Below are 24,417 nucleotides of genomic sequence, written 5' to 3' on the forward strand. Positions count from 1 at the left end.
CACATCACTCTAAGTGTAGCAAATTGAATATAATGCCATAGAACTTTCATATCTGTTAGCATCCTTTTAAAAAACACGTGAACAAGCCCTTGAACAAGTGTTAGAAACAGTTATTCTATTTGTATTGCAATTATTGCAATTAATCAAAACTAGGAATATTCACAAGGATTAAATATAAAAAGTTGGCCAGGCGCGGTGGCTCATGCCTGTAATCTCAGCACTTTGGGAGGCCAAGATGGGCCGATCACTTGAGCTCAGGAGTTCAAGACAAGCCTGGGCAACATGGTGAAACCCCATCTCTAAAAACAAAACAAAACAAAACTAAACAAATACAAAAAATTAGTCAGGGGTGGTGCACCTGTAGTCTCAGCTACTCCAGAGGCTGAGGTAGGAGGATTGCTTGAGCCCAGGAGGTTGAAGCTATAGTGAGCCATGATCGTGCCACTGCACTCCAGCCTGGATGACAAATGGAGTAGAGATCCTGTCTCAAACAAACACACAAAAAGACATGAAAAGTAACTTATTGAAAATGCATCTCTTGGCCAGGCGCGGTGGTTTACACCTGTAATCCTAGCACTTTGGGAGGCCAGGGCAAGCAGATCACAAGAGATCAGGAATTCGAGACCAGCCTGGCCAACATGGCAAAATCCCGTCTCTACTAAAAATAGAAAAATTATCTGGGCGTGGTGGCACACACCTGTAATCCCAGCTACTCGGGAGGTTGAGGCAGGAGAATCACTTGAATCCAGGAGGCAGAGGTTGCAGTGAGCTGATAGCTATCGTGCCACTGCACTCCAGCCTGGGCAACAGAGATAATACGTCTCAAAAAAAAAAAAAAAAAGAAAGAAAGAAAGAAAATGAATCTCTTAATGAGATGGGAAAGGTTGATTTGTTTCCTATTGACCTTTGGCAGCTCTGGGAAAGGCACTCTGATCAGGCCCAGGACAGGCAGGAGATTCATTCTAGCGGGGGCACATATTAATTTGGAAACGGATTCCCTTAAAACTGGTCCTGCCGACACACCCCTGGGAAGGTTTGCATATACCACCAGGGGTATCCAAGCCATAGGCCATTAAACAGAGATGAAACTTACCTTCCCATTCTTCAATATAGTGTTCCCAGAAAGGGAGAAATGTGGGCCTGAATGTTATTGTGACTTGCATAGTGACATTTCCAACCCTCCTCCTGCTGAGCCCCATAGCCTTACGTGCTGGATATGGGCAAGATAGGAACTCGAGTTACTTCCAGGTCTCCGTAAGTTTAGGACTGTGAAGAAGGCATCCGAATAGTCAAAAACGTAAGTGTTGGCTGGGCGCAGTGGCTCACACCTGTAATCCCAGGACTTTGGGAGGCCGAGGCGGGCAGATCACGATGTCAGGTGTTCGAGACCAGCCTGGCCAACATGGTGAAACCCCATCTCTACTAAAATACAAAAATTAGCCGGGTGTAGTGGTGCGCACCTGTAATCCCAGCTACTCAGAAGGCTGAGGCAGGAGAATGGCTTGAACCCGGGAGGCGGAGGTTGCAGTGAGCCGAGATCGTGCCATTGCACTCCAGCCTGGGCAATAGAGTGAGACTCCATCAAAAAAAAAAAAAAAAAAAAAAAAAAGGCGGGGCGCTGTGGCTCACACCTGTAATCCCAGCACTTTGGGAGGCCGAGGCGACCGGATCACGATGTCAGGACTTCGGGACTTCGAGACCAGCCTGGCCCACGTGGTGAAACCCCATCTCTACTAAAACACAAAAATTAGCCGGGCGTGGTGGTGCGCACCTGTAATCTCAGCTACTCAGAAGGCTGAGGCAGGAGAATGGCTTGAACCCGGGAGGCGGAGGTTGCAGTGAGCCGAGATCGTGCCATTGCACTCCAGCCTGGGCATAGAGTGAGACTCCGTCTAAAAAAAAAAAGGCCGGGCGCTGTGGCTCACGCCTGTAATCCCAGCACTTTGGGAGGCCCAGGTGGGCAGATCACGAGGTCAGGAGATAGAGACCACCCTGGCTAACACGGTGAAACCCCGCTTCTACTAAAAAATACAAAAAATTAGCCGGGCGTGGTGGCGGGCCCCTATAGTCCCAGCTACTCAGGAGGCTGAGGCACAATGGCGTGAACCCGGGAGGCGGAGCTTGCAGTGAGCCCAGATGGAGCCACTGTACTCCAGCCTGGGCGACAGAGCGAGACTTCGTCTCAAAAAAGAAAAAACAAATAAATAAAAATAAATAAAAAAGACCCTAAGTGTTAGTTAAAGCAGCAGCCTAGATTCAAAATTAAGAAAACATGATTTTTATTTTTCCGTTTCATGGAAGCAACAGCTGTCTACTGATAGTTCCTGCCGCTGGCCACCAGGTGGCAGAAGGGAACACAGTACCGCAGCCCTGCCCCAGCGATCGCGCGGGCAGGAAGACCGGGTGGGAGGTAGGTGGGGCCGAGGCCTGGAGGTGAGGTAGGAGAGTGGGCTTAGGCTGTCAGAGGAAAAAACGGGCGATGTGAGGACTAAGTACGGATCTCAGGAGCGGACAGGAAATATTGAGAACACCACCTTACGGGTTCAGAATAAAGCCGAGGGAATGAGGAAGAGGTTTAAGGAGCCAGGCTAAATTGGGAAGAATTCACGGGGAATCAGAGGGTGGAGAGGGCGTGGGTGCCTGGAGATGCCTGGCAGCAGAACGGCTTGGGGGACTCCATTATCTGTACTCTTCCCGTGGTGGGTCCAGGTCTGGCTCCTCCTGAGGTCGGTGGTCCACCTCAGGGGCAGGAGGCCAGGGGTTTTCTGGGGGCTGGGGTCCTGCCGGCCAAGGGTCATCAGGCCGGGGAGGTTGAGGAGGATCCGTTCTAGGCGGTTCAGGGGGCCAGACTCCAGTTTCAGGCAGGTCTCTCCAGGGACGACTGGGGCGGGGAGGCGGAGGATCTTCAAAGAGAGGGGGTGCCCCTGGCCAAGGGTCACCGGGGACTGGGGGGCCCTGAGGCAATGTTGGGGAGCCTGCCTCCTCTCGGTCCTCTGCGGGTGGGTGAGAGGGGTGGTCCTCGCTGCCTGAGATGCCTGTAAAGAGGAAGGAGAAAGGTAAGAGGTGGTGAGGGCTTCTCTCCCCAACCCCACCCCAGCCCCAGCCCCAGGAGGAGGAGCCTGTCTGGATGAATGCAGCCTGAACTGACCCACAAACAGACCAAAAAAGTCACTCTCAAAGAGCTCTCTGTACGTTTGTAAATACTTAACTGATGGTAAAATGGCATGAACCCCTACCTCTGATGGATCTGAACCGTTCACTTGACCCACTTTAAACTGACCAGACTTCTCCAAATAAGCTCCATCCACCCCTGGTTGGGGTACCCCACTGGCTTTGTCCTCAGGCCAACCTGCAACCCAAAGTGGGTTACACCTTGGCCCCCAGGCACACAGACCCCAGCTTTACAAGGACCCCAGCTCCTTAACACAGATCCCAGCTCCGAGGAAACTCGTCCCCCCCCCATTAATCCTGACCGACTTTGCCATATGGAGCCAGCAAACCATTTCTGGTGAGAGCCAGATGCACCTTCTGCACCCCTGAACTCCTGTCCCCCACCCAATGTGTCCAGAAAGCCATTTCTGGTGAGCCAGATGCACCTTCTGCATCCCCTGAATTCCTGTCCCCAACCCCATGCGTCCAGTTCACCTCCCCCATCTTGAGTATCCCTCATCACCCCAAACTGCAGTCCCTGCCTCTGTTCCCACCTCACCTCTGGTGTGCAGGCAAAGGACCAGGATCCCCAGGAGCTTCCAGTTGAGGATCATGGCTATGTACTGGCCCCCAAAGCTGGGGTGGGCTGACTCTGGGTGCCTGGAAACCCCAAGAGGCTTTATAGGGGAGGAGGGGAGGAGGGGCCAGCCCAGTGGCACAGGAATACCATCAGAAAGGAACTGGTCAAACCCGTTGGGAAGGCCTGGGCTAATGTGTCACCCCTGAAGGTGGCGTCCCTTATTTTAGTCCTCCAGCCCAGGACCCAGCTGCCTGCTCTATCATGACCCAGAGCCTGCGTCACCCCACCCTGGTTTGCACACCCTCCATCCACACCCTGGAGCAGTCAATGCCCACTTGGCATCTCCATAATCACAGAGATGTCCACCTTCATCCCTTGCAACCATTGGAAGCCAAAGAACGGGAGCAAACCACGCGCTGGGCGTTGGGAAGCACCGTAATTACAGGGTTGGGAGGCAGGATGCCTGCGCTGGGGTAGGAGGTGCCTTTCAAACCTGGGATGCAGGTGGGACAGTGTCAGCTACTATCCCAGCCTCCCCACTCACCCCTGCACTGAAAGCTCCTCCTGGGGCTTCGTGCTTTCCTGGGCACTTCCCTTCCCCCATGGGATCCAGGCATCCTGTTCTCAGCATGTCCTTCTTCAGGCATGCAGGGGACCTCCAAGCAATGACATCCAAGGAATTCCATCTGGCAGCCACCCAGGATGACTGCAGAAGAAGAAGGATACAGGAGGATATCCTGGTTCCCTCTTCCCACCCAGAGCTGTTTGCATCAGTCCTGCCAATGGCTCTGGAAGAAGCTGCCAGGCTCCAGCAACCCCAGCCCCTTCCTCCTCCCTCAGGAATCCACCTATCCGCCTCTAGGACCTTGGCTCCAACTCTATTGTACTTGCCTCCTCCCTCCCATTCTCCTTTTGGTCTCAGCTCCTTGATCTAAGCCTCCCAGAGAGACCCCTAGAACGTTTCCCTCAAGGACCTTTCTGCCTGGAAGTCTGTTAGCCTTTCAGAAGTAACATGTCCAAAATTAAATTTGATTCCTCCCAGGTTGTTCCCTGCCTGGTCTGCTGCCCCACAGTAAGGGACACCTTACTATGCAATGGCGTGATCTTGTCTGTTCCCTCCAGGGCTCATGCAGAAACCTTCGTTACACTCCTCCACCATCCACAGTCCATCCACCTGCAAGCCCCTCCACACCCTGTCCAAACCCAGCCCATCATCCTGAGCCACCACCATCTCCCCCGAGCCTCCCCAACACCCTTCTAATTGGCCCCCTTGCTCCCACTCTTTATCCCTCCCCCTCACACAAAGCCTGTCCTCCATCAGCAAAAGAGGTCTTAAAATATACATCAGGTGGGCCTGGCGTGGTGGCTTGCACCTGTAATCCCAGCACTTTGGGAGGCCGAGGCGGGCGGATCACCTGAGGTCGGGAGGTCAAGAGCAGCCTGACCAACATGGAGAAGCCCCGTCTCTACTAAAAATACAAAAATATTAGCCGGACATGGTGGCACATGCCTGTAATCCCAGCTACTCAAGAGGCTGAGGCAGGAGAATCGCTTGAACCCAGGAGGCAGAGGTTGCGGTGAGCTGAGATCACACCATTGCACTCTAGCCTGGGCAACAAGAGCGAAGTTCCGTCTCAAAAAAGAAAAACATATATATATATTATATATATATTTTATATATATATTATATATATATTTTATATATATTATATATATTTTTTATATATATTATATATATATTTTATATATATATTATATATATAATATATATATATTTTATATATAATATATATATTTTATATATATCATGTATATATTATATATATTTTATATATATATAATATAATATATATTTTATATATATATAATATAATATATATTATATATATTTAATATATATAATATATATTTAATATATATTATCTATATTTTATATATATAATATATATTATATATATTATATATATTATATATAATATATATATTTTATATATATAATATATAATATATATATTTTATATATATAATATATATTATATATATATTTTATATATATTATATATATTTTATATATATATTATATATTTTATATATATTTTATATATATATTATATATATTTTATATATATTATATATATTATATATATTTTATATATATATAATATATATATTTTATATATATAATATATATATTTTATATATATTATATATATTTTATATATATAATATATATATTATATATATATTATATATATAATATATATATTATATATATTATATATATAATACATATATTATATATATATTATATATAATATATATTATATATATATTTTATATATATAATATATATATTTTATATATATTATATATAATATATATATTATATATATATTTTATATATATTATATATATTTTATATATATATTATATATATATAATATATATATTTTATATATATAATATATATATTTTATATATATTTTTTATATATATATTATATATATATTTTTTATATATATATATTATATATATATATCAGGCCAGGAGTAGTGGCTCATGCCAGCACTTTGGGAGGCTGACACAGGAGGACCACTTGAGCTCAGGAGTTGTGTGAGCTGCTTCACCTGCAGCAAGACTGTGGGCAACACGTGGGAGGCCTACCTGGGGCTGCTGCAGGCCAAGTACACTGATGGGGACACCCTGGGCCTGAAGCGCCACAGCCGCTGCCTGCCACATGCTGCTGGCCCACGTAGACCTGATGCGGAAACTGCTCAATTATGCCCTCCTGGGGAAGTGACCTCGCTAGACCCACCCATCTGCCGCGCTGGGTGCCAGGAGCAATCGCTGACCACAGTGCGTGGATGTGTGTACCTCACTCTGGAAGGGACCATCCAGTAAGTCCCTCAGGAAGAAAAATGTACACCAAATCATGTTGCATCTTCCCTTTGTTTGGGGAGCAAGGACAGGTTCTCACTCTCTTAGGCTGGGGTGCAGTGGTGCGATCACAGCTCACTGCAGCCTCAACCTCTTGGGCTCAAACAATCCTCCCAACTCAGCCTCTGGAGTAACTAGGACCATGGGTGCATGCCACCATGCCCTCCAATGTTTTTTATTTTTACTTTTTATATACATGGAGTCTCCCTATGTTGACTGGTCTCGAACTCCTGGGCTCAGGCGATCCGCTCACCTCAGCCTCCCAAAAAAGTGCTGGGATTCAGCTACTCCAGAGGCTGAGGCAGAATTGCTTGAACCTGGGAGGTGGAGGTTGCAGTGAGCTGAGATTGTGCCACTGCACTCCAGCCTGGCAACAAGAGCAAAATTGTCTCAAAAAAAAAAGTGCTGGGATTACACGCGGGAGCCACAGCACCGGGCCCCCTTCCCTGGTTTTTTTTTTTTTTTTCTTGTTTTGAGGCTGAGTCTCGCTCTGTCACCCAGGCTGGAGTGCAGTGGCATGATCCCGGCTCACTGAAACCTCCGCCTCCCGTGTCCAAGCAATTCTCCTGTGTCAGCCTCCTGAGTAGCTGGGACTACAGGCTCACACCACCATACCCGGCTAATTTTTTGTATTTTAGTAGAGACGAAGTTTCACCATGTTGCCCAGGCTGGTCTCAAACTCCTGAGCTCAGGTGATCCACCTGCCTCAGCCTCCCAAAGTGTCAGGATTACAGGCGTGAGCCACCACACCCGGCTTTCTTCCCTGTTTTTAAAGAAGTACTCCAATGGCTTTCTATTGACTTACAGTAAAATCCAAACTCGGCCACATCTTGGCCTCACAGCAGCATCCTTGACCATTCTCTACAGAGCCCTCCTGGCCTCCACAGGAGCCCACTTCAGGCAGGCCTCAGCACAAGGTCCCCTGCTCAGAGGACTCTCCCCAGAGTCAGTTTCTATCACATCATTGTACTGTACTTTCTCTTCAAGCACTTATTTGAAATGATCTTGTTCATCTGCTTAGGTCCTGTCTGCTCTCTCTCTCCCACTAGGATGTAGGCTCTCAGGGCCCAGGTGGCCCCCAGGCTAATACAGTGCCTGGCTCTGACATTCCTGTTGAATGAGTGAATGTTTCATCTTCCCCACTCCTGGCATTTATCATCTTCCAGAAGAAAAGAGTTTTAAAACCAAAGTTGAGAATAAAGAAATGCAGGAGCTTCCCAAACATTTCCAAAGCTGCCTAGAAAAAGGATTTGAAAAGGTGCCACCCACAGAGAGAGCTATGGGTGGGAACACTTCTCACATCTCCTTCCCACAGATTCCCAGAAATAACATTTCCAAACAATGGCTCCTACTGTAGTTGTCTTTATTTAGAGCAGAATTCAGACTCAGCTGGTATCCCCCAGGGCAACCCCAGGATGGGGAAGGGCTGGTCTGTCCCCACCCACTTCTCCAGGATCCTCCCAGCCCCCAGGCTGGCTTTCCCTCCAGCTGTCAGCTGCTTAGCTGCTCATCTGGGGATTGGAGCTGGAGCATCTGTCAAGGTTGTCTCCTTGACAAACAGCTTCCTCTTTGGAAATGGCTTCACTCAGGCCCTGCAGGTCATCGAGCAGGACAGAGAGGGACCCTAGGAAGGAAGATAGCAGGAGATGAGCACCAGACAAGGGAAGGTGCTCGTGGTTACAGAGAAAACAGGGCTGGCATAGGAAATTAAGAATGGGAGAGAGGAGGCTCTTTGGTCCAAGCTGGGCATCGCTAAAAGAGGCTAAGGGCCTCGAAGGACCGCAGAGAACAACACTCATCATGCAAGAGTCTGAAGAGGAGATTCCTGAAGTGCACGCATTTGTCCCTTGTTCCTCTGTGCTTGGCCCAAGACCTTTTATGGACTCCCTGGTGGGCACTGCTGGGGCTACAGGTGCGGATGCTGAACACTCTGGAGGCCTGGGGCTAGACACCACAGATTTCTTCTTATCCAGTAGGGAAGGAAGAACTGTCAACAGTCGCTGCTGCTTGTAACGGGAGAGGAGACCCTCCTGCTGCAAGGTGGCCTGGGAAGGAGACGGTTAAACCTAGCCCGGGTAGAGCCTCCCTCACCATCCTCTTTCCACACCTCTAGCCCAGGAACCAGCCCAGGATGGGCCCTAGTGTCTCCCTGTCTGCCCTCCTGTCTCCTACCAGCATGAGGTTCTTATCCCTCTCTAGCTCCTGCAAGCGCCGGGCCAGTCGCTGCCCCTCCTCCTTCCGGGCCTCCTCCTGCAGATGCCTGAGTTCCCGGCTCCGCTCCTTTTCCTGGGCGGCTCTGCGCTGGATCTGGCGCAAGGAGACCACTAGAGAGAGGCCAAGGCACAGAGGAGGCAGGTGTGAGTCAGGCCAGAGGCAGCCAGGCACCACGAAGACAGGAACAAACGCTGCGTCACCAACTCTGTGACTTGGGGAGGCCGTTCTGCTCTGTGGATCTGTCTTTTCTGGACAGTTGGAGGGGTGGGCTGATGCTCTAGGAGCCTGGGAATCTGAACCTAAGTATCTTCCTCATCCCCGAACCATCCTGGAGTTCCTCAGGGGAAATCTGAATATGAACTGGGTTAGATTTTGTGCAATTAGTGTTCATTGTCTTAAAGTGTGATGATTGCAGCTATATAGGGGAATTTACTGGCTTTGGGAGATGCAGCTGAACAACTTATGTTTACAACTTACTTAGGCACGGTGGCTCACGCCTATAATCCCAGCACTTTGGGAGGCCAAGGCGGGCGGATCACGAGGTCAGGAGCTCAAGACCATCTTGGCCAACATGGTGAAATCCCATCTCTACTAAAAATAGAAAAATTAGCTGGGCATGGTGGTGGGCGCCTGTAATCCCAGCTACTTGGGAGGCTGAGCCAGAATGGCTTGAACCCGGGAGGCAGAGGTCACAGTGAGCCAAGATCATGCCACTGCACTCCAGCTGGTGACAGAGGAAGACTCTGTCTCAAAAAAAAAAACAAAAAACAAAACATTAAATGATTACAACTTAAAGTGATTCAAAAGATGTACAAATATGCGTGTATATAGACAAGAGACCAAATGTGGCAAATGTTAACTGCTATATTTAGTTAGAGAAGATATAGTCATTACACAATTCTTTTTTTGACACACGGTCTTTCTCTATTGCCCAGGCTGGAGTGCAGTGGCACAATCTCGGCTCACTGCAGCCTCGACCTCCCGGGTTCATGTGATCTTCCCACATCAGCCTCACAAGTAAGCCTGGGCTACAGGTGCCCACCACCAGGCCTAGCTAATTTTTGTATTTTTTTTTTTAAGAGATGGGAGTCTATGTTGCCCAGGCTGATCTTGAACTCCTGGGCTCAAGCAATCCTCCTGCCTTGGTCTCCCAAAGTGCTAGGATTACATGTGCGAGCCACCGCGCTGGCCACAATTCTTTTAACTTGTTCAGGTGTGTGAATTTTTTGCTAGGGGGTAATTGCTGGTGTTAGACATCTGGAAGGTGGTGGCCTCTGTGAAGGGGTATGACTGGAAGGGGTACGGGAGGGTCCTGAGCTCGTTATATGCTGTTTCTTTTTTTTTTGAGACTGAGTTTTGCTCTCCAGGCTGGAGTGCAGTGGTGCGATCTCAGCTCACTGCAACCTCCGCCACCCAGGTTCAAGCCATTCTCCTGCCTCAGTCTCCCAAGTAGCTGGGATTACAGGTGCCCACCACCACACCCGGCTAATTTTTGTATTTTTAGTAGAGACAGGGTTTTACCATGTTGTCTAGGCTGGTCTCAAACTCCTGACCTCAGGTGATACACCCCCCTTGGCCTCCCAAAGTGCTGGGATTACAGGCATGAGCCACCGCGACCGGCCATATGCTGTTTCTTAATCTGGTGCTGGCTACATGGGTGTGTTCACGATGTGATAATTCATCTGTGCTATTCCTGGATACCTTCATTACTTCCTGTAATGAAGCTTTGAAAAAACTTTGAGGGGAAAATAATAACCTTATGTCTTAACACTTCCTTCTTCCTGGAAGGCCCTATCCACCCTGGCAAGGCTCACCGGCCTTGGCATGCTCCCTCCGAGCCTCGTTCAGCCTCCTCTCTGTGTCTGAGAGTTGCTCCCGCAGCCGAGTTTCCACTTCAGCCACCTTCTCTTGCAGGGCTGGGGTGAAAGTGCAGACGGGGCATATCAGCAGGAGCTTTGATTCGCAGTTCCCACTCCACCCTCCAAGGGAAGCACCCCTTTCCCTCTTGACACCTTGCCCATAGAGTTCCTGCTGCTGGGTCAGCTCCTGCCGCAGACTGGCAGCCTCCTCTGTGCTCTCCTGCTGGCCCTGGCGTGCCACCTCCAGCTGCAGCCCCAAGCTAGCCAGGGACTCCTGGGTCTGCTGCAGCTCCTGCTCCAGCTGCTGGGCCACCTTGCTCAGCTGCTGCCGCTCTGCCTCCCCTGAAAGGAGGGGGTGCTGGGTCAGGCCTCTCCCAACACCCTAGACACTGACTGGGTTCTTCCTCATCCTCTCCAACCCCGGGCAACCAGGTGTACCTTGCTCCCGAGCCCGGCCCACCTCCTGCTGGATGAGGCGGGCACTCAGCTGCAGTTCTGCATCCAGGCGGTTCCGTTCTTCCCGCAGCTGCTGCAACTCAAGGCTCACGTCTGTGACCGGTGGCGGTAGGGGACAGCTGGGACGGGGAAGAGAAACAGAGTCAGGAGAAATCACCCAGCTGCCTGACCCCAAAGCCCCCATCCCGCCTCAGTCCTCATGGTTTTGGGGGTCCCAGCAGCCAATGCCCTAAAGCCCCATCCACTTCAAAGTGCCCAAACTTCACCTCTCCTGGCGCAGCTGAGCAAGGGCAAGCTTTCGAGCAATCAGGCCTGGGAAGGAAAAGGCAGGGAGAAAAAGAGATGAAGTTTGCATGGGAGAAAGTGGGGACAGGGAGTAAGGGAAAAAGAGATGCAAGGACTGGTGAAAGAAGGTGAATGGATGTGGGATCAGAGAGAGCTGGGTCAGGAAGAAGAAAGTCCGAGCTGGTGGGGCAGGGGCAGGATGTGGCTCACAGTTGTCCTACGCACCCCGAATGGTGTGGACCTTGCAAACAGCATAGCTGAGTCGGTTGCTGAGGCTGGGAAGCCGGGCGGCAGCCTCTTCCACCTTAGCCATGGTGCTCTCGAGCCAGATCTGAGAGCTGAAGAGGGCACAGGTCACTGATCCTCCATGCCTCCCCTCATTCCCAAAGGACTTGCTGTGTCTTGTATAGACAACTCCCTCTAATCCTGTCCTGTTATACAAGTACAGAATGCACAGCTTCCATCAATTATCTAAAGGACCTTTGCCCCAAGAATGCATTAAATGACTATCTTTTTAAGCAACCTGTTAAGCTTATTTCTCACAACCTGTGTTTCGCTCACTATCGTGTATCAAAGAGTAAAGTTATCCTCTCTGGCCAGGGGCAGTGGCTCCTGCCTGTAATCTCAGCACTCTGGGAGGCCGAGGCGGGCGGATCACCTGAAATCAGGAATTGGAGACTAGCCTAGCCAATGTGGTGAAACTGTCTCTACTAAGAACACAAAAATTAGCCAGGCATGGTGGCTCATGCCTGTAATCCCAGCTACTCCAGAGGCTGAGGCACGAGAATCACTTGAACCTAGGAGGTGGAGGTTGCAGTGAGCCAAGATCACACCCTTGCCCTCAAGCCTGGGCGACAGAGCCGAGACTCCATCTCAAAAAATCAAAACAAAACAAAGTTATCCTTTCCAAGCCCAAGAGTGTTGATCTGGCAACAATGAAGGGCAGGTCCATGTGCTTTACGAGCTGTCTGTGCCAAAAGTATGACCAACCTGGCTCATGAAAACAGAGCAGCTGAAACAGGCCCCAGGAGGAGGCCACGGAGTGTCTAGGGCCAGGCTGGGGTTTCCTCAGGAGAGTCCAGGTCTGCACCCACAGAAAAACACATGATGATGAAGGCTGGCAGCTGCATCCCCAGCAGCACAGCAAAGTTCACTTTGATCTGGAAATTGTTCCAGTAGATGCTTCCAACACCTACCGCAGCTCTTATTAAGTCTCCAATTACCTAGAGACAATCTAATAAACCCAGCAACAATCCGAGTTTGGACTGCTTTAAGCCTGGAGAACTTTCAGCAAATGCCTCATTACACAGACCATTTCTGTGATCGCCTGGTACCAAAGTCAAACCAGGTCCCCAGCACATCTTCCTGTTCTCCTGCAGGTAGGGGTCACACGCAATGGATTGAACCTGGGTGGTAGGTCATTATAACTAGTTTAATTCCATGCAAGTTTGAAATTTTTCATAATTTTTAAAGTTGAATTAGTCCCTAAGGTACAAATCCAAGAGAAGGAAGTGGTGGGCAAGGATTCATCCTGCATCTTAATTTCGCTAAACCAAAAATTATCTAAATTAACCCATCGAGAAGAGCCTCACGATAACAATAAACATTTACAAGCCAGGCACTGTGCTAAGAACTACCTGCCGGCCAGGCACAGTGGCTCAAGCCTGTAGTCCCAGCACTTTGGGAGGCTGAGGCGGGCGGATCGCGAGGTCAGAAGTTCGAGACCCACCTGGCCAACATAGTGAAACCCCATCTCTACTAAAAATACAAAAAATTAGCTGGGTGTGGTGGTGTGCGCCTGTAATACCAGCTACTCAGGAGGCTGAGGCAGGAGAATCGTGTAAACCCGGGAGGCAGAGGTTGCAGTTAGCTGAGATCATGCCACTGCACTCCAGCCTGGGCGACAGTGCAAGACTCCGCCTCAAAAAAAAAAAAAAAAAGAACTACCTGCCTTGGGGTACCTCAGTGTCCAAGGCTGAGGGGAAGTCATCACCAGCACAAAGAAGCTTTGCTGTTTTCTTAGAGGTTTTTCCGAAGGTCATACAACAATTGTGGGTAATGAAACAACTAGGAAGTTGGCATGAGAGACAAAGGCTGGCAATTGATTTAGAAGGAAACTAACTGGCTTACATTTTAGATGGAATAGTAAGCAAGTTAAGTATATAGTAAGCAAGTAAGTATATAGCTTTAAATAAATAGACTAGGCCAGGTGCAGTGGCTCACACCTGTAATTCCAGCACTTTGGGAGGCTGAGGTGGGTGGATCACCTGAGGTCAGGAGTTCAAGACCAGCCTGGCCAACATGGTGAAACCCCGTCTCTACTAAAAATGCAAAAATTAGCCGGGCGTGGTGGAGGACACTGGTGGAGGATGGCTGTAATCCAGCTACTCGGGAGGCTGAGGCAGGAGAATCACTTGAACCAGGGAGGCGAGGTTGCAGTGAGCCAAGATTGTGCCATTGCACTCCAGCCTGGGTGACAGAGCAAGACTCTGTCTCAAAATAAATAAATAAATAGACTAAATTTTTCTCCAGTGAAACAGGGAATGCCCGTAAAATTTTAGAGAAAAAAAGGAAGATGAAGTGTCTACACTCTCCATCCTTGAACAATACTGCAAGTAAAGATCCTCCCGGTGCTCTATTTAGCTCAAGCCATTACTAGACTGAACTGCAGGAGGAAGCAAGGCCTCACCTCCAGCCAAACATGCACGGGAAATTCATAACAAGCAACCAGGTGTGAATGCAGATGGGGCTTCCCCAGGAAAAGAAACGAATGCAGGAACATTGATAGAGCTAAATCTGCCCAGCCCTGTAGCCTCCAGTGGCCAGCTTTCCAGCCCCTCTTGCCTGAGGCTCCTCAGCAACAAGGTGCCCAGGAACTTGAGGTGGCAGAAACACTACTCCACCCACCCCTCCATCCCTGATACCTGCTGACAGCATTGACCACAAGCCTCAACTGCTCCTCAGCTGAGGCTGTCTGCTGCTGCCACCGATGCCTGGCCTCCTGAGCACGGCTCAGCTCCAACTGCAGGCCCTGGGGAGGATGCAGCAAAGGACAGGGTCGCTCCCTAAGTCCTGGCTGCAGCCCCGGAACAGGGGCTCCCTTGCCCTCCTCGAGTCTCTAGTAGGCTGACACCAACCTTGGCACCTATCCGCTCCACCTCCACCTCTGCGGCTTTGTCCTGCAGGGATCGCTGCAGGATGGCCTGCTCCTGGCTCTGGGATGTCACTTGTTCCTGGAGTGAGGCCACCTGAGGGAAGAGAGGGAGCTGGGCAGGGCCCTCTAGAGCTAAAAGCTGAGGGGGGCACTGGAAGCAAAGTGGCAGGTGCAGAGATCTCGGCAAGAATGCCATGCAGGGGCTGGGGGCGGGGGTGTGGGGGCGGGGCGTGGGGCGGTGGCTCACGCCTATAATCCCAGCACTTTGGGTGGCTGAGGCAGATGGATCACTTGAGGTCAGGGGTTCAAGATTAGCCTGGCCAACATGATGAAACCCTATCTCTACTAAAAACACAAAAATCAGCTGAGCATGGTGGCATGTGCCTGTAATCTCAGCTACTCGGGAGGCTGAGGTAGAAGAATCACTTGAACCTGGGAGGCGGAGGTTGCAATAAGCTGAGATCAGGCCACTGCACTCCAGTCTGGGTGACAAGAACAAGACTCCTTCTCAAAAAAAAAAAAAAAAAAAAAAAGAAAAGAAAAAGAACGAATGCCATGCAGGGTGACAGAAGCTTAGGTTCTCAGAATGGAATCTGAGGCCAGTGTTCCATGTTCCACGTTGCATGTGCCCATTCGAAGATGGGAATAGCCCTTGACCCACCCCACAAGACCCACCAACTGACCATGCCACTCTCCTCAGATGCTGTCACCTCCTCAGAGAGGCTGTCTCTGACCATCCTACCTGAGGCTGACTCACCCCACAGTCTCTCCGTCACCTTATCTTTTGAATTTTTCTTACTACTTTCTTTTTTTTTGAGAAAGGATCTCGCTTTGTCACTCAGGCTAGAGTGCAGTGATGGGATCACAGCTCACTGTGGCCTTGACCTCCCAGCCTCAGGTGATCCTCACACCTCATCCTCCAGAGTAGCTGGGACTACAGGAATGAGCCACCATGCCCGGCTAATTTTTTGTATTTTTAGTAGAGACAGGATTTCACATGTTGCCCAGGCTGGTCTCAAACTCCTGACCTCCAGTGATCCACCTGCCTCGGTCTCCCAAACTGTTGGCATTACTTGGCTGGGCGCGGTGGCTCACACCTGTAATCCCATCTTTGGGAGGCTGAGGCAGGCGAATCATCTGAGGTCAGGAGTTCGAGACCAAAGTGATCGCATTATAGGTGTGAGCCACTGCACCCGGTTTCAGTCTTTATATATAGCACATATAATTAGTCAACATTATCTGTTTACTTGTGTGTTCTGTGTCTCTGCTCTAGAATGCAAGCTCCACATTTCAGTTTTGTTCAGGGCTGTGTGCCCAGCATGTGGCAACCACTCAATAAACATTGGTTGAATGGATGCCACCTTTATGGAAGGAGCAAGGTGCTGGGAGGGAATACCGGGAGAAAAGAGAGTGCAGTGACCTGTCCCTTCAGCTGCTTAACAGAGTCACTGTGTTCCAGCTCCTGGGCCTTTAGCTGCACCATGAGGGCAAACACCTTCTCCCGCCAGCGGTTCAGCAGGAACTGGCACTTCCTGGTAAACTCAGGCTCCAGGGAATCTGAAGGTTGAACCTGAGGGAGAAGGAGTGAGAGAAAAGTGTGGGCTCCTAGGGGAGGAGAGGAAGGAGGTGGCATCTTTGTTTCTCCTCTGTCCTGCCTGGGCAACATGAGCTACAGCAAGAGGAGTTCACAGGAAGAAGGAGATCTAAGCAGGTTCTGGGGCACATCGACCCCTCCTGCCCACAGGGAGAGAGGCAGGGGACAGTAGATGCAGGATGCGGCTGAGGGTGAGGGGTCTGGGGGTTGGGCTATACCTTCCTGGCCAGCTCCTCCTCCTGCAGGGTGAGGATGTGTGTGAGGCTCTGCACCCGCACCTGCAGCAGCTCCGCGGTGGCATGCAGGCTGTCCCGGTCCTCCTGCAAGTGCTGCAGGCGGAGGGAATCAGCCCCTCTGTAGGGCCTCCATACCGCTTTGGGTACCACCTTCTCTCCCGGAGGCTGTGCTCTACACGCTCCTCCAAGGGCCGTGCTTGCCTCCCAACCTGATCCCCAAGTCCCCACACAGATACATTGCTGCACCCTCACCTGCATGGTTTCCAAAAGCTTCTGTTGCTCCAGTTCCCATGTCTGGCTGTGGACCTCAGAAGGGACTTGTTCCCCGATGTATTTTCTTAGATTCTCAACCAGGGTCACCTGAGCCTCCAAGTCTTCCTGGGTCTTGCTAGGGTTGGGGTGGGAATGGGACAGCCATCAGTGGGGCGCCCTGCAGACCCACCACACCACCAACTGCTGGACCCCCGTCGGCATCCGCGCACCTACCTCAGCTGCTTCCGAAGCAGCTCGGCCTCCCTCTGAGCCTCGGCCAGCTCCTTGGCTTCCCCTGCTCTCCTGGTTTGCAGACTACTCAGAGACTTCTCCAAGCCCTCGGCCTTGCTGGTCAAACTGGAAAGAGCCTCCTCGTGAGCCTGTGTCAAAGAGGACAGCTGCGGAAAGAAGAGGGGGCTCAGCAGAGGCTTGACCCCACATGGAGGCCTTCCTTGTTCCCTTCACTCCCACTTTCTGTGACCTTAGAGAATGACCCAACCAATCACCCAATTGCGCACAGCAAATGGAAAGCTGGCAACTCACTTTCCGCAGCTGCCCCACAACCCATCAGGAGTTCTTGTCCGTTCTCCCCGAAAACATATCTTCACCTCTCTCTGTCTCTGTCTCCACTGCCACCAACCCTCATCTTTTGCCTGTAAGCTACCCTCATCTTTTGCCTGGGCAACAGTGACCATCTCCTAACTAGTCTTTATAAGCCCTCGGTGGCTTCTCACAGCATTCATAACAAAACCCAGGTGTCTCTCCACACCTGCAGGCCAGGGGACCCGGCCTCTGCCTACCTCCTGAGCTCCAGCCACAGGAAGTCTGCTGAGAACCAGACAGTGGCCCCTCCTTGCTCCACAGACCCCAGGCGATAGCCCCTCCTCAGGGCGGCTTCGCTGGGCTCTCTAATACCCCCCCGACCCTACACTGCCCCATCAGCTGTTCACGTCCTCCCGAGCACTTAGCACTGACCATATCTTGCTTATGTGTATGTGTTACTATCTGTTGGATAACACTGGAAGGAAAGCTCCAGGAAAGGAGGAATTTTGTGTCTTTTGCTCATGGCACCTCAAAGGGTTGCAGGGGTGTCAGAGCCACCAAGAGTCATGGGATGGACTGGAAAGGAGGGCAAAGTGGCCACCCTGCTTCCTGGTCTGCCTCCTCTAGCCCTGTCTCCATACAACAATAAAGTTAATTTGGGGGACATAAATGACAAAACTTTTTAGACATAAAATACAAATCTAATCATTTCTCTGCTTAAAACCTTTCAACAGTTGCTTATTACTTGAAAAAACAATTTTTTTTTCTCTTTTTTTGGAGATGGAGTTTCACTTTGTTGCCCAGACTGGAGTGCAATGGCATGATCTCAGCTCACTGCAAACGCTGCCTCCCAGGTTCAAGCGATCCTCCTGCCTCACCCTCCCGAGTAGCTGAGATTACAGGCATGAGCCACCACGCCCAGCTAATTTTTGTATTTTTAGTAGAGATGAGGTTTTACCATGTTGGCCAGGCTGGTCTCGAACTCCTGACCTCAAGTGATCCACCCGCCTCAGCTTCCCAAAGTGCTGGGATTACACATGTGAGCAACCATGCCCAGCCCTAATTTCTTTAACAAAATAGAGATGGGGGTCTCGCTTTGTTGCCCAGGCTGGTCTCAAACTCCTGGGCTCAAGTGATCCTTCCGCTTTGGCCTCCCAAAGTGCTAGGACTGGCCGGGCGCGGTGGCTCACACCTGTAATCCCAGCACTTTGGGAGGCCGAGGTGGGTGGATCATGAGGTCAGGGGATCGAGACCATCCTGGCTAACATGGTGAAACCCCATCTATACTAAAAATACAAAAAATTAGCCAGGCAGGGTGGTGGGCGCCTGCAGTCCCAGCTACTCGGGAGGCTGAGGCAGAATGGCGTGAACCCAGGAGGCGGAGCTTGCAGTGAGCTGAGATCGCGCCACTGCACTCCAGCCTGGGCGATAGAGAGAGACTCCGTCTCAAAAAAAAAAAAAAAAAAACACAAAGTGCTAGGATTACAGGTATGAGCCACCGCGCCCAGCCTGCTCATTGCTCTTAATGGAAAGTAGCAAGTTCTGAAGTGGCCAAGGCCTTGTGCCCTGGGTCTTGTACTCTGCAGCACACTCAGCGCCCCTCATCTCTGCTCCAGCCTTCTGGCCTCCTCCTGTCCCCGCCTTCACCTGTTGTCCCACCGAGTGTCTTCCAGCTACCATTGGACCTCACACGCCTCTTCACTGGCCAACTCCTATTCAGCACAAATGGTAGCTTGCTGTTTTTTCAGTCTCGCTCTGCTGCCCAGGCTGGAGTGTGATCTCAGCTCGCTGCAACCTGTCTCCCAGGTTCAAGCAATTCTCCTGCCTCAGCCTCCCAAGAAGCTGGGGGATTACAGGCGCCCACCACCATACCCGGCTAATTTTTGTATCTTTTGTAGAGACTGGTTTTCTTCATGTTGGCCAGGCTGGTCTTGAACTCCTGGCCTCAAGTGATCCACCCACCTCGGCCTCCCAAAGTGCTGGGATTACAGGCATGAGCCACTGCGCCCGGCCTAGCTTCTTGTTTCTAAGTTTCTTTCATGAATCTCCTTTGTCTGTTTTCTGATTGGACTGCTGGTCTTTCCCTTACCAATTTCTAGGTACACATTTTGTATTAGGGATATTACCCTTTTCTTGTGATCTGAGCTATAAATATAGCTTTTTTTTTTTTTTTTTTTTTTTTGCCATTCGTAATGTTCATGTTATAAAGTCAATGGGATCAATCTTTTCCTTTACAGCTTCTAGATTTTGGATTTTGACTCACAGGTAGAAAGGCCTTGCCCACTACAAGGTTATAAAGGAATTCTCCCTTGTTTTCTCCCAGTTCCTTTTTTATTTTTTGAGACGGAGTCTTCCTCTGTCGCCCAGGCTGGAGTGCAATGGCACGATCTCGGCTCACTACAACCTCCACCTCCCAGGTTCAAGTGATTCTCCTGCCTTGGCCTCCCAAGTAGCTGGGATTACAGGTGCACACCACCACACCGGGTGAATTTTTGTATTTTTAGTAGAGACAGGGTTTCGCCATGTTGGCCAGGCTGGTCTTGAACTCCTGACCTTGTGATCTGCCTGCTTCGGACTCCCAAAATGCTGGGATTACAGGCGTGAGCCACTGCGCCTGGCCCTATGGTTTCTTTCCTTGACATGTCAATTGGTTACAGTGGCCTTCCCTGAACCCCAGACTAAGTTAGTGCTCTCTAGTCCTTCTCCTTCAAGGCATTCCTCCTGATTGCAATTAATTATGATTAAACTAAATGTGGATGTGTATATCCCCCACGAGGCTGTCAGTTCCATCCACGAAGGCAGGACTCAGGCTAATTTGGTCACTGAGTCTCAGAGATGGCAAAGAGTAAGCACTGGTTTGCGGACTGAATAATCTCTCTCTCCCAGTCCACCATAGCCCCCTTATACCCACCTTCCTCACTGCCCTCCACAATACCCCTGATGAATTGGTACCCGGAGTAAAGTAGAGAGGCAAACTACTTCCTACGAGAAAGGGAAGCAGGGCTTCAAGTGGTGGGAGGCCACCTGAGTCTTGGGGGAAAAGTGCAACCTGAATTAAGATCAAAGTACACAAATTCTCCATCTCTCTAGGCCATGTGTGTTTCTTTTCACCAAAGGTCTCATCACTCTACTACTCACTACTCATGGAGGGTCTTTTCTGCAATACCTGTTCTTTGCTTGGAAGCTAATGTCCAGCTCTCCGTTATGAATTTGAATCCTTTCCACCCCTGCATTCACCTGCTCTTGGTGCAGCCTCTGAACCTCTTCCAGCTCCCGCTGGCTCCCCTCTTCCAAGTTTTTCCGGATAACCTCAGCCCCAGCCAAAGCAGCACGCAGGCCCTCAGCCTCAGTTCGACCGGCCTTCTCCGCCCGTGCCAGAGCCTCTAGCTCCATGGCCTGGGCCTCTAGCCTCATCTTCTGCTGCAGCGAGGTCTCCCGCAGGAGCCGGACCTCCTCCTCCAGCCGCCGCAGCTCTTGCAGCTGCCGAGCGATCACTTCAGCCTGCTGGCTCAGGGCCTGTGACCCCTCCAGCTCCCAGGACCTTCAAAGACAGGTTAGTGCAGGTGAGACCTGTCTCCAGTGCTGGAAGGATAGTTGAGGGCATAAACATAGCAGGAGAAAGAAAAGAGGACTGCTCTGCTCCCGTGTGGGGAGGTGAAGGGGGTGCTGAAGCTGGGGTATGGGGATGTCTGCATTGACATCATCATCATTCATCAAAGCCCTATTGAGCATGTTGAGTCCAGTGCCTGGACTCACAGGACCTAAAGTCTGGCTGAGATCATGGAACATGATCTCCCTAGAGAGAGCTACATACAGGCAGATTCAACATCAAATGTGTGTATCATTAGACCACACATTCTTTTTTGTTTTTTGGTGTTTTTTTTGTCTTATTTATTTTTTTATTTTTAGGCCACACATTTTAAGTTGAAAGGTTGGAAGAACACACAGGGACTTCTCAATTCTGATTTAAGGGCAAGAAGTTTGAGGGAGGAATGGGCATAGAGAGGTCATGAGCTTCCAGTATCAATATATGGTGAGGGCAGGTGCTAATTAAAAGGCATTTATTGGCCGGGCACGGTGGCTCACGCCTGTAATCCCAGCATTTTGGGAGGCCGAGGTGGGCGGATCACGAGGTCAGGAGATCGAGACCATCCTGGTTAACACGGTGAAACCCCGTCTCTACTAAAAATATAAAAAATTAGCCGGGTGTGGTGGCAGGTGCCTGTAGTCCCAGCTACTTGGGAGGCTGAGGCAGGAGAATGGCATCAACCCGGGAGGCGGAGCTTGCAGTGAGCCAAGATCTCGCCACTGCACTCCAGCCTGGGCAACAGAATGAGACTCCGTCTCAAAAAAAAAGGCATTTATTGAGTGTTAGGTATACTTTATGAAGAGTTTGAGAGAACAGTACATAAATAACATAGTGTCAGCCTTTGGAGAAATCGTCTACCAATGTCACGTGAAGTTTAATCCAGCTTGGAACATGGCTCCTGAGGCAGCTCTCTGAGACCCAGGACTACAAGAGATTGTTGTTGTTGTTGTTGTTGTTGTTTTTAGAGACAGGGTATCATTGTGTCACCCAGGCCTCAATGCAGTGGCTAGATCATAGGTCACTGCAGCCTTCAACTCCTGAGCTCAAGCAGTCCTACCACCTTAGCCTCCTGAGTAGCTGGGACTACAAATGCATGCCACCACAGCCAGCTAATTATTTTCTGTGGAGACGGAGTCTCGCTTTGTTGCCCAGGCTGGTCTTGAACTCCTGGGCTCAAGTGATCCTCCTGTCTCAGCTCCCAAAGTGCTAGGATTATAGGTGTGAGCCACCATATCTGGCTCTTTCTTTCTTTCTTTCTTTTTTCTAGTAGCAGGGGATCTGTAGGCTAGGGAAATTAAGTAACTTGCCAAATGTCCTCTAGCTGGTAGTCAAACTAGAAATAGAGTCTCTGTCTCCTGACACCCAGTCTAGTATTCCTTCTTCATCATGCTGCTTCTTCTAATGTAATCCTACTCTGGAGCAAAATGGCAGAATGATATCCCAGTACATCTGGGAAAAGACACATGAAACAACAAGAGTAAGAATGTTTACAGACAATACGACAGCATGGCCAGCTCCCACAGCACATCCTCTGTAAAGGCTTTCTTCCATCAGAATGAACCCACACCGCCACAGTGCTGGGTCTCTACTTCTAGTTTGCACTTCTTCATCTTGCCTCATACTATGCTTTACCATCAGCTGGTGGTTAATCTATCTCCCCTCTTAGGATTTTAGATTCCTTATTAATTACAAATTTAAGTCAGAATTTGTCTTATTCACTATTGTTATCCTCATCCCTAGCACTTAGCACGCTGCTTTATTATTTATGCACTGTAGGAACTAATAATTGCTTACATAAAAATGAGTACGTTCTGGAAACTAGGGCCGAAATAGGGTAAGGAGTTTATTCCAGTGAGGAAGGGTCACTAGCAAGCAAGCCTGAGAAAACAGCGTGGATGGATCCCTACCTGCCTCTCCACCCTGGCTCCTGCCTGTTACTGGAAACATCCCGTTCCCACATGGTCACTTGAGGTCTCTGGGTGTCTAGCCGCCTCTCTGAGACATCTTGATGGCCTGGGGGTTGGACCAGGGGAATGTCTGAGAGCCAGGTGGGAGCCATTCTTGGCAGAGTTAAAAGGGGCCGAGCTTGAAAGTGGGAGGGGGGAATCAGCCCAGTGGAACCTGAAGAATTACAAAAACAAAGATGGTCAGTTTCCCAGGCAGAGACAACCACCACTCCCCTTGTCTGGTCCCACTGACCTGAAGGTGGAAACATCTCCACATTATTTGAAGGCTCTAGATTCTGTCTCCAGCCATCTATGTTCCCCTGGACAACAGGAGAAACAAAGACACTTCAATTCAATTTTCAGGCCACCTTCCAAAGAAAAAGCCCCTACAATAACAAAGTCATAATCCTTGAATTACAGCCAGGTCCACCCAATGCTCAGCTCTTTTCCTACTTCCCCAAAGAAGTAGGAGATACCCCAAATTCACTTGCTTGTCTCAACCTGGTTCCTCATGGAACCCAAGCAACTAACTATCAAGTGGAGAGAATTTACTGAAAGAGACAGACTGAGAGGGGCTCTACGGCTTTACTCATGCTTTCAGGATTCTAGGCAGTGCCTTTACCCTCCTCCTTAAGTTTCTATGGTCCCTGCTGCTCCTGGCCAGAGGTGAGAAAGGAGGTACACAGTGCAGGGGTCTTGAACGCCATCTCCAGAGTTCTCTCCATGGCTCAGCAAGGCCTGAGGGAAGCCCATCCAGACACCACCAGGCCATGACTCTTGGGTCCTTCCCTGTTAAAGTGCTGGCCCAAGGCCTGGCCCCAGCTGAATGTGGCCACATGCAGGGCTAGACCCTCCCCAAGACCTTGGGAATCCAGGCAGCCTAGATCCCCAGGCAGAAAAGCCAGCGTCCTGACATCTCATTCAAATCTTTCCTGAGGCTGTTCTCTCAGTTTCTCTCTACTATCCCCTCAGCTTCCATGCCTGCCGCCCGCCTCCTCTTTCTCGAGTCCTAACACATAGTGGGCACTTTCAGATCTTCCTCCCACCCTCCCACCCTCATTAATCTATTTTTTACCCGAATCTGGGATCCCTACTCCCGTCCCTTTTTACAACCTAATCTACTTTTTTCTGAAGGAATTATTCTGGTCCTGACCCTCACCCCCATCTCTCAATAGCCTGCCCTCGCCCCCTGTACGCTAGCCGGCTCTACTCTCCCCCGACGGCTCCCCTAGATACCCGAGGCTTCACCCAGTTAGCCCCTGAGCTCTAAGGCTGTTCTGATCTCCTCATCTGTCCCTTCACCTGGCCCCTGTACCCCCTTCCCCTTTGGACCCCTTGAACCCTCCCAGCACCCCCGCTCAGCCCCTTCCCGCCCCCAACCGACTCCCAACTCTTGCCGAACGTCCCTTACCAACCGCGAGCGCACCCTACTGCGCTTTGGCCACACCCCCTACGCCTGGCTTCCGGCCCCGCCTCTGCCCCTGACCGCGCCTGCGCAAGGCGGACGCCCCAAAGTCCTATTTCACTCTGTTGGGAGGAGGGGGAAAGGTGTACGCAGGCGCAGTGGCGTCTAAATCTGGGCCCACTAAATGCGTCAGAGCATCTCCGCGCCCAGGCGGAGC

General features: G+C 50.2%; 3 protein-coding genes across 41 annotated transcripts; 1 reads left to right on the top strand and 2 right to left on the bottom strand.

The window, feature by feature from the left end:
* Positions 1 to 2,679: 2,679 nt before the first annotated feature.
* Positions 2,680 to 3,804, bottom strand: PSORS1C2 (psoriasis susceptibility 1 candidate 2). The gene is made up of 2 exons (XM_002809109.4): positions 3,710 to 3,804; positions 2,680 to 3,035 (listed from the first exon to the last, which is right to left on the bottom strand). The coding sequence occupies exons 1-2, from the start codon at positions 3,762 to 3,764 to the stop codon at positions 2,680 to 2,682; spliced, it is 411 nt and encodes a 136-aa protein (XP_002809155.1). The 5' UTR covers positions 3,765 to 3,804.
* PSORS1C1 (psoriasis susceptibility 1 candidate 1) lies at positions 2,900 to 4,771 on the top strand. Of its 2 annotated transcripts, XM_063725434.1 has the most exons (4): positions 2,900 to 3,056; positions 3,385 to 3,508; positions 3,958 to 4,165; positions 4,374 to 4,771. In XM_063725434.1, the coding sequence occupies exons 1-4, from the start codon at positions 3,032 to 3,034 to the stop codon at positions 4,434 to 4,436; spliced, it is 420 nt and encodes a 139-aa protein (XP_063581504.1). In that variant the 5' UTR covers positions 2,900 to 3,031; the 3' UTR covers positions 4,437 to 4,771. The 2 variants fall into 2 exon arrangements, with proteins under 2 accessions (XP_063581504.1, XP_054414631.2); XM_054558656.2 differs by lacking the exon at positions 3,958 to 4,165.
* A 3,242-nt stretch (positions 4,772 to 8,013) lies between these two features.
* CCHCR1 (coiled-coil alpha-helical rod protein 1) lies at positions 8,014 to 24,305 on the bottom strand. Of its 38 annotated transcripts, none has more exons than XM_054556784.2 (18): positions 24,207 to 24,303; positions 23,049 to 23,115; positions 22,757 to 22,970; positions 20,498 to 20,801; positions 16,952 to 17,115; positions 16,718 to 16,853; positions 16,448 to 16,558; positions 16,056 to 16,205; positions 14,619 to 14,729; positions 14,406 to 14,512; positions 11,707 to 11,912; positions 11,463 to 11,508; positions 11,179 to 11,315; positions 10,894 to 11,082; positions 10,696 to 10,797; positions 8,840 to 8,991; positions 8,541 to 8,712; positions 8,014 to 8,291 (listed from the first exon to the last, which is right to left on the bottom strand). In XM_054556784.2, exons 2-18 carry the CDS (start codon positions 23,062 to 23,064, stop codon positions 8,167 to 8,169), a joined length of 2,442 nt encoding a protein of 813 aa, XP_054412759.2. In that variant the 5' UTR covers positions 23,065 to 23,115; positions 24,207 to 24,303; the 3' UTR covers positions 8,014 to 8,166.
* Between the last annotated feature and the right edge of the window lie 112 nt (positions 24,306 to 24,417).

Source organism: Pongo abelii, chromosome 5 (genome assembly GCF_028885655.2).
Source record: "Pongo abelii isolate AG06213 chromosome 5, NHGRI_mPonAbe1-v2.0_pri, whole genome shotgun sequence".
In the NCBI taxonomy this organism is placed as follows: Eukaryota; Metazoa; Chordata; class Mammalia; order Primates; family Hominidae; genus Pongo; species Pongo abelii.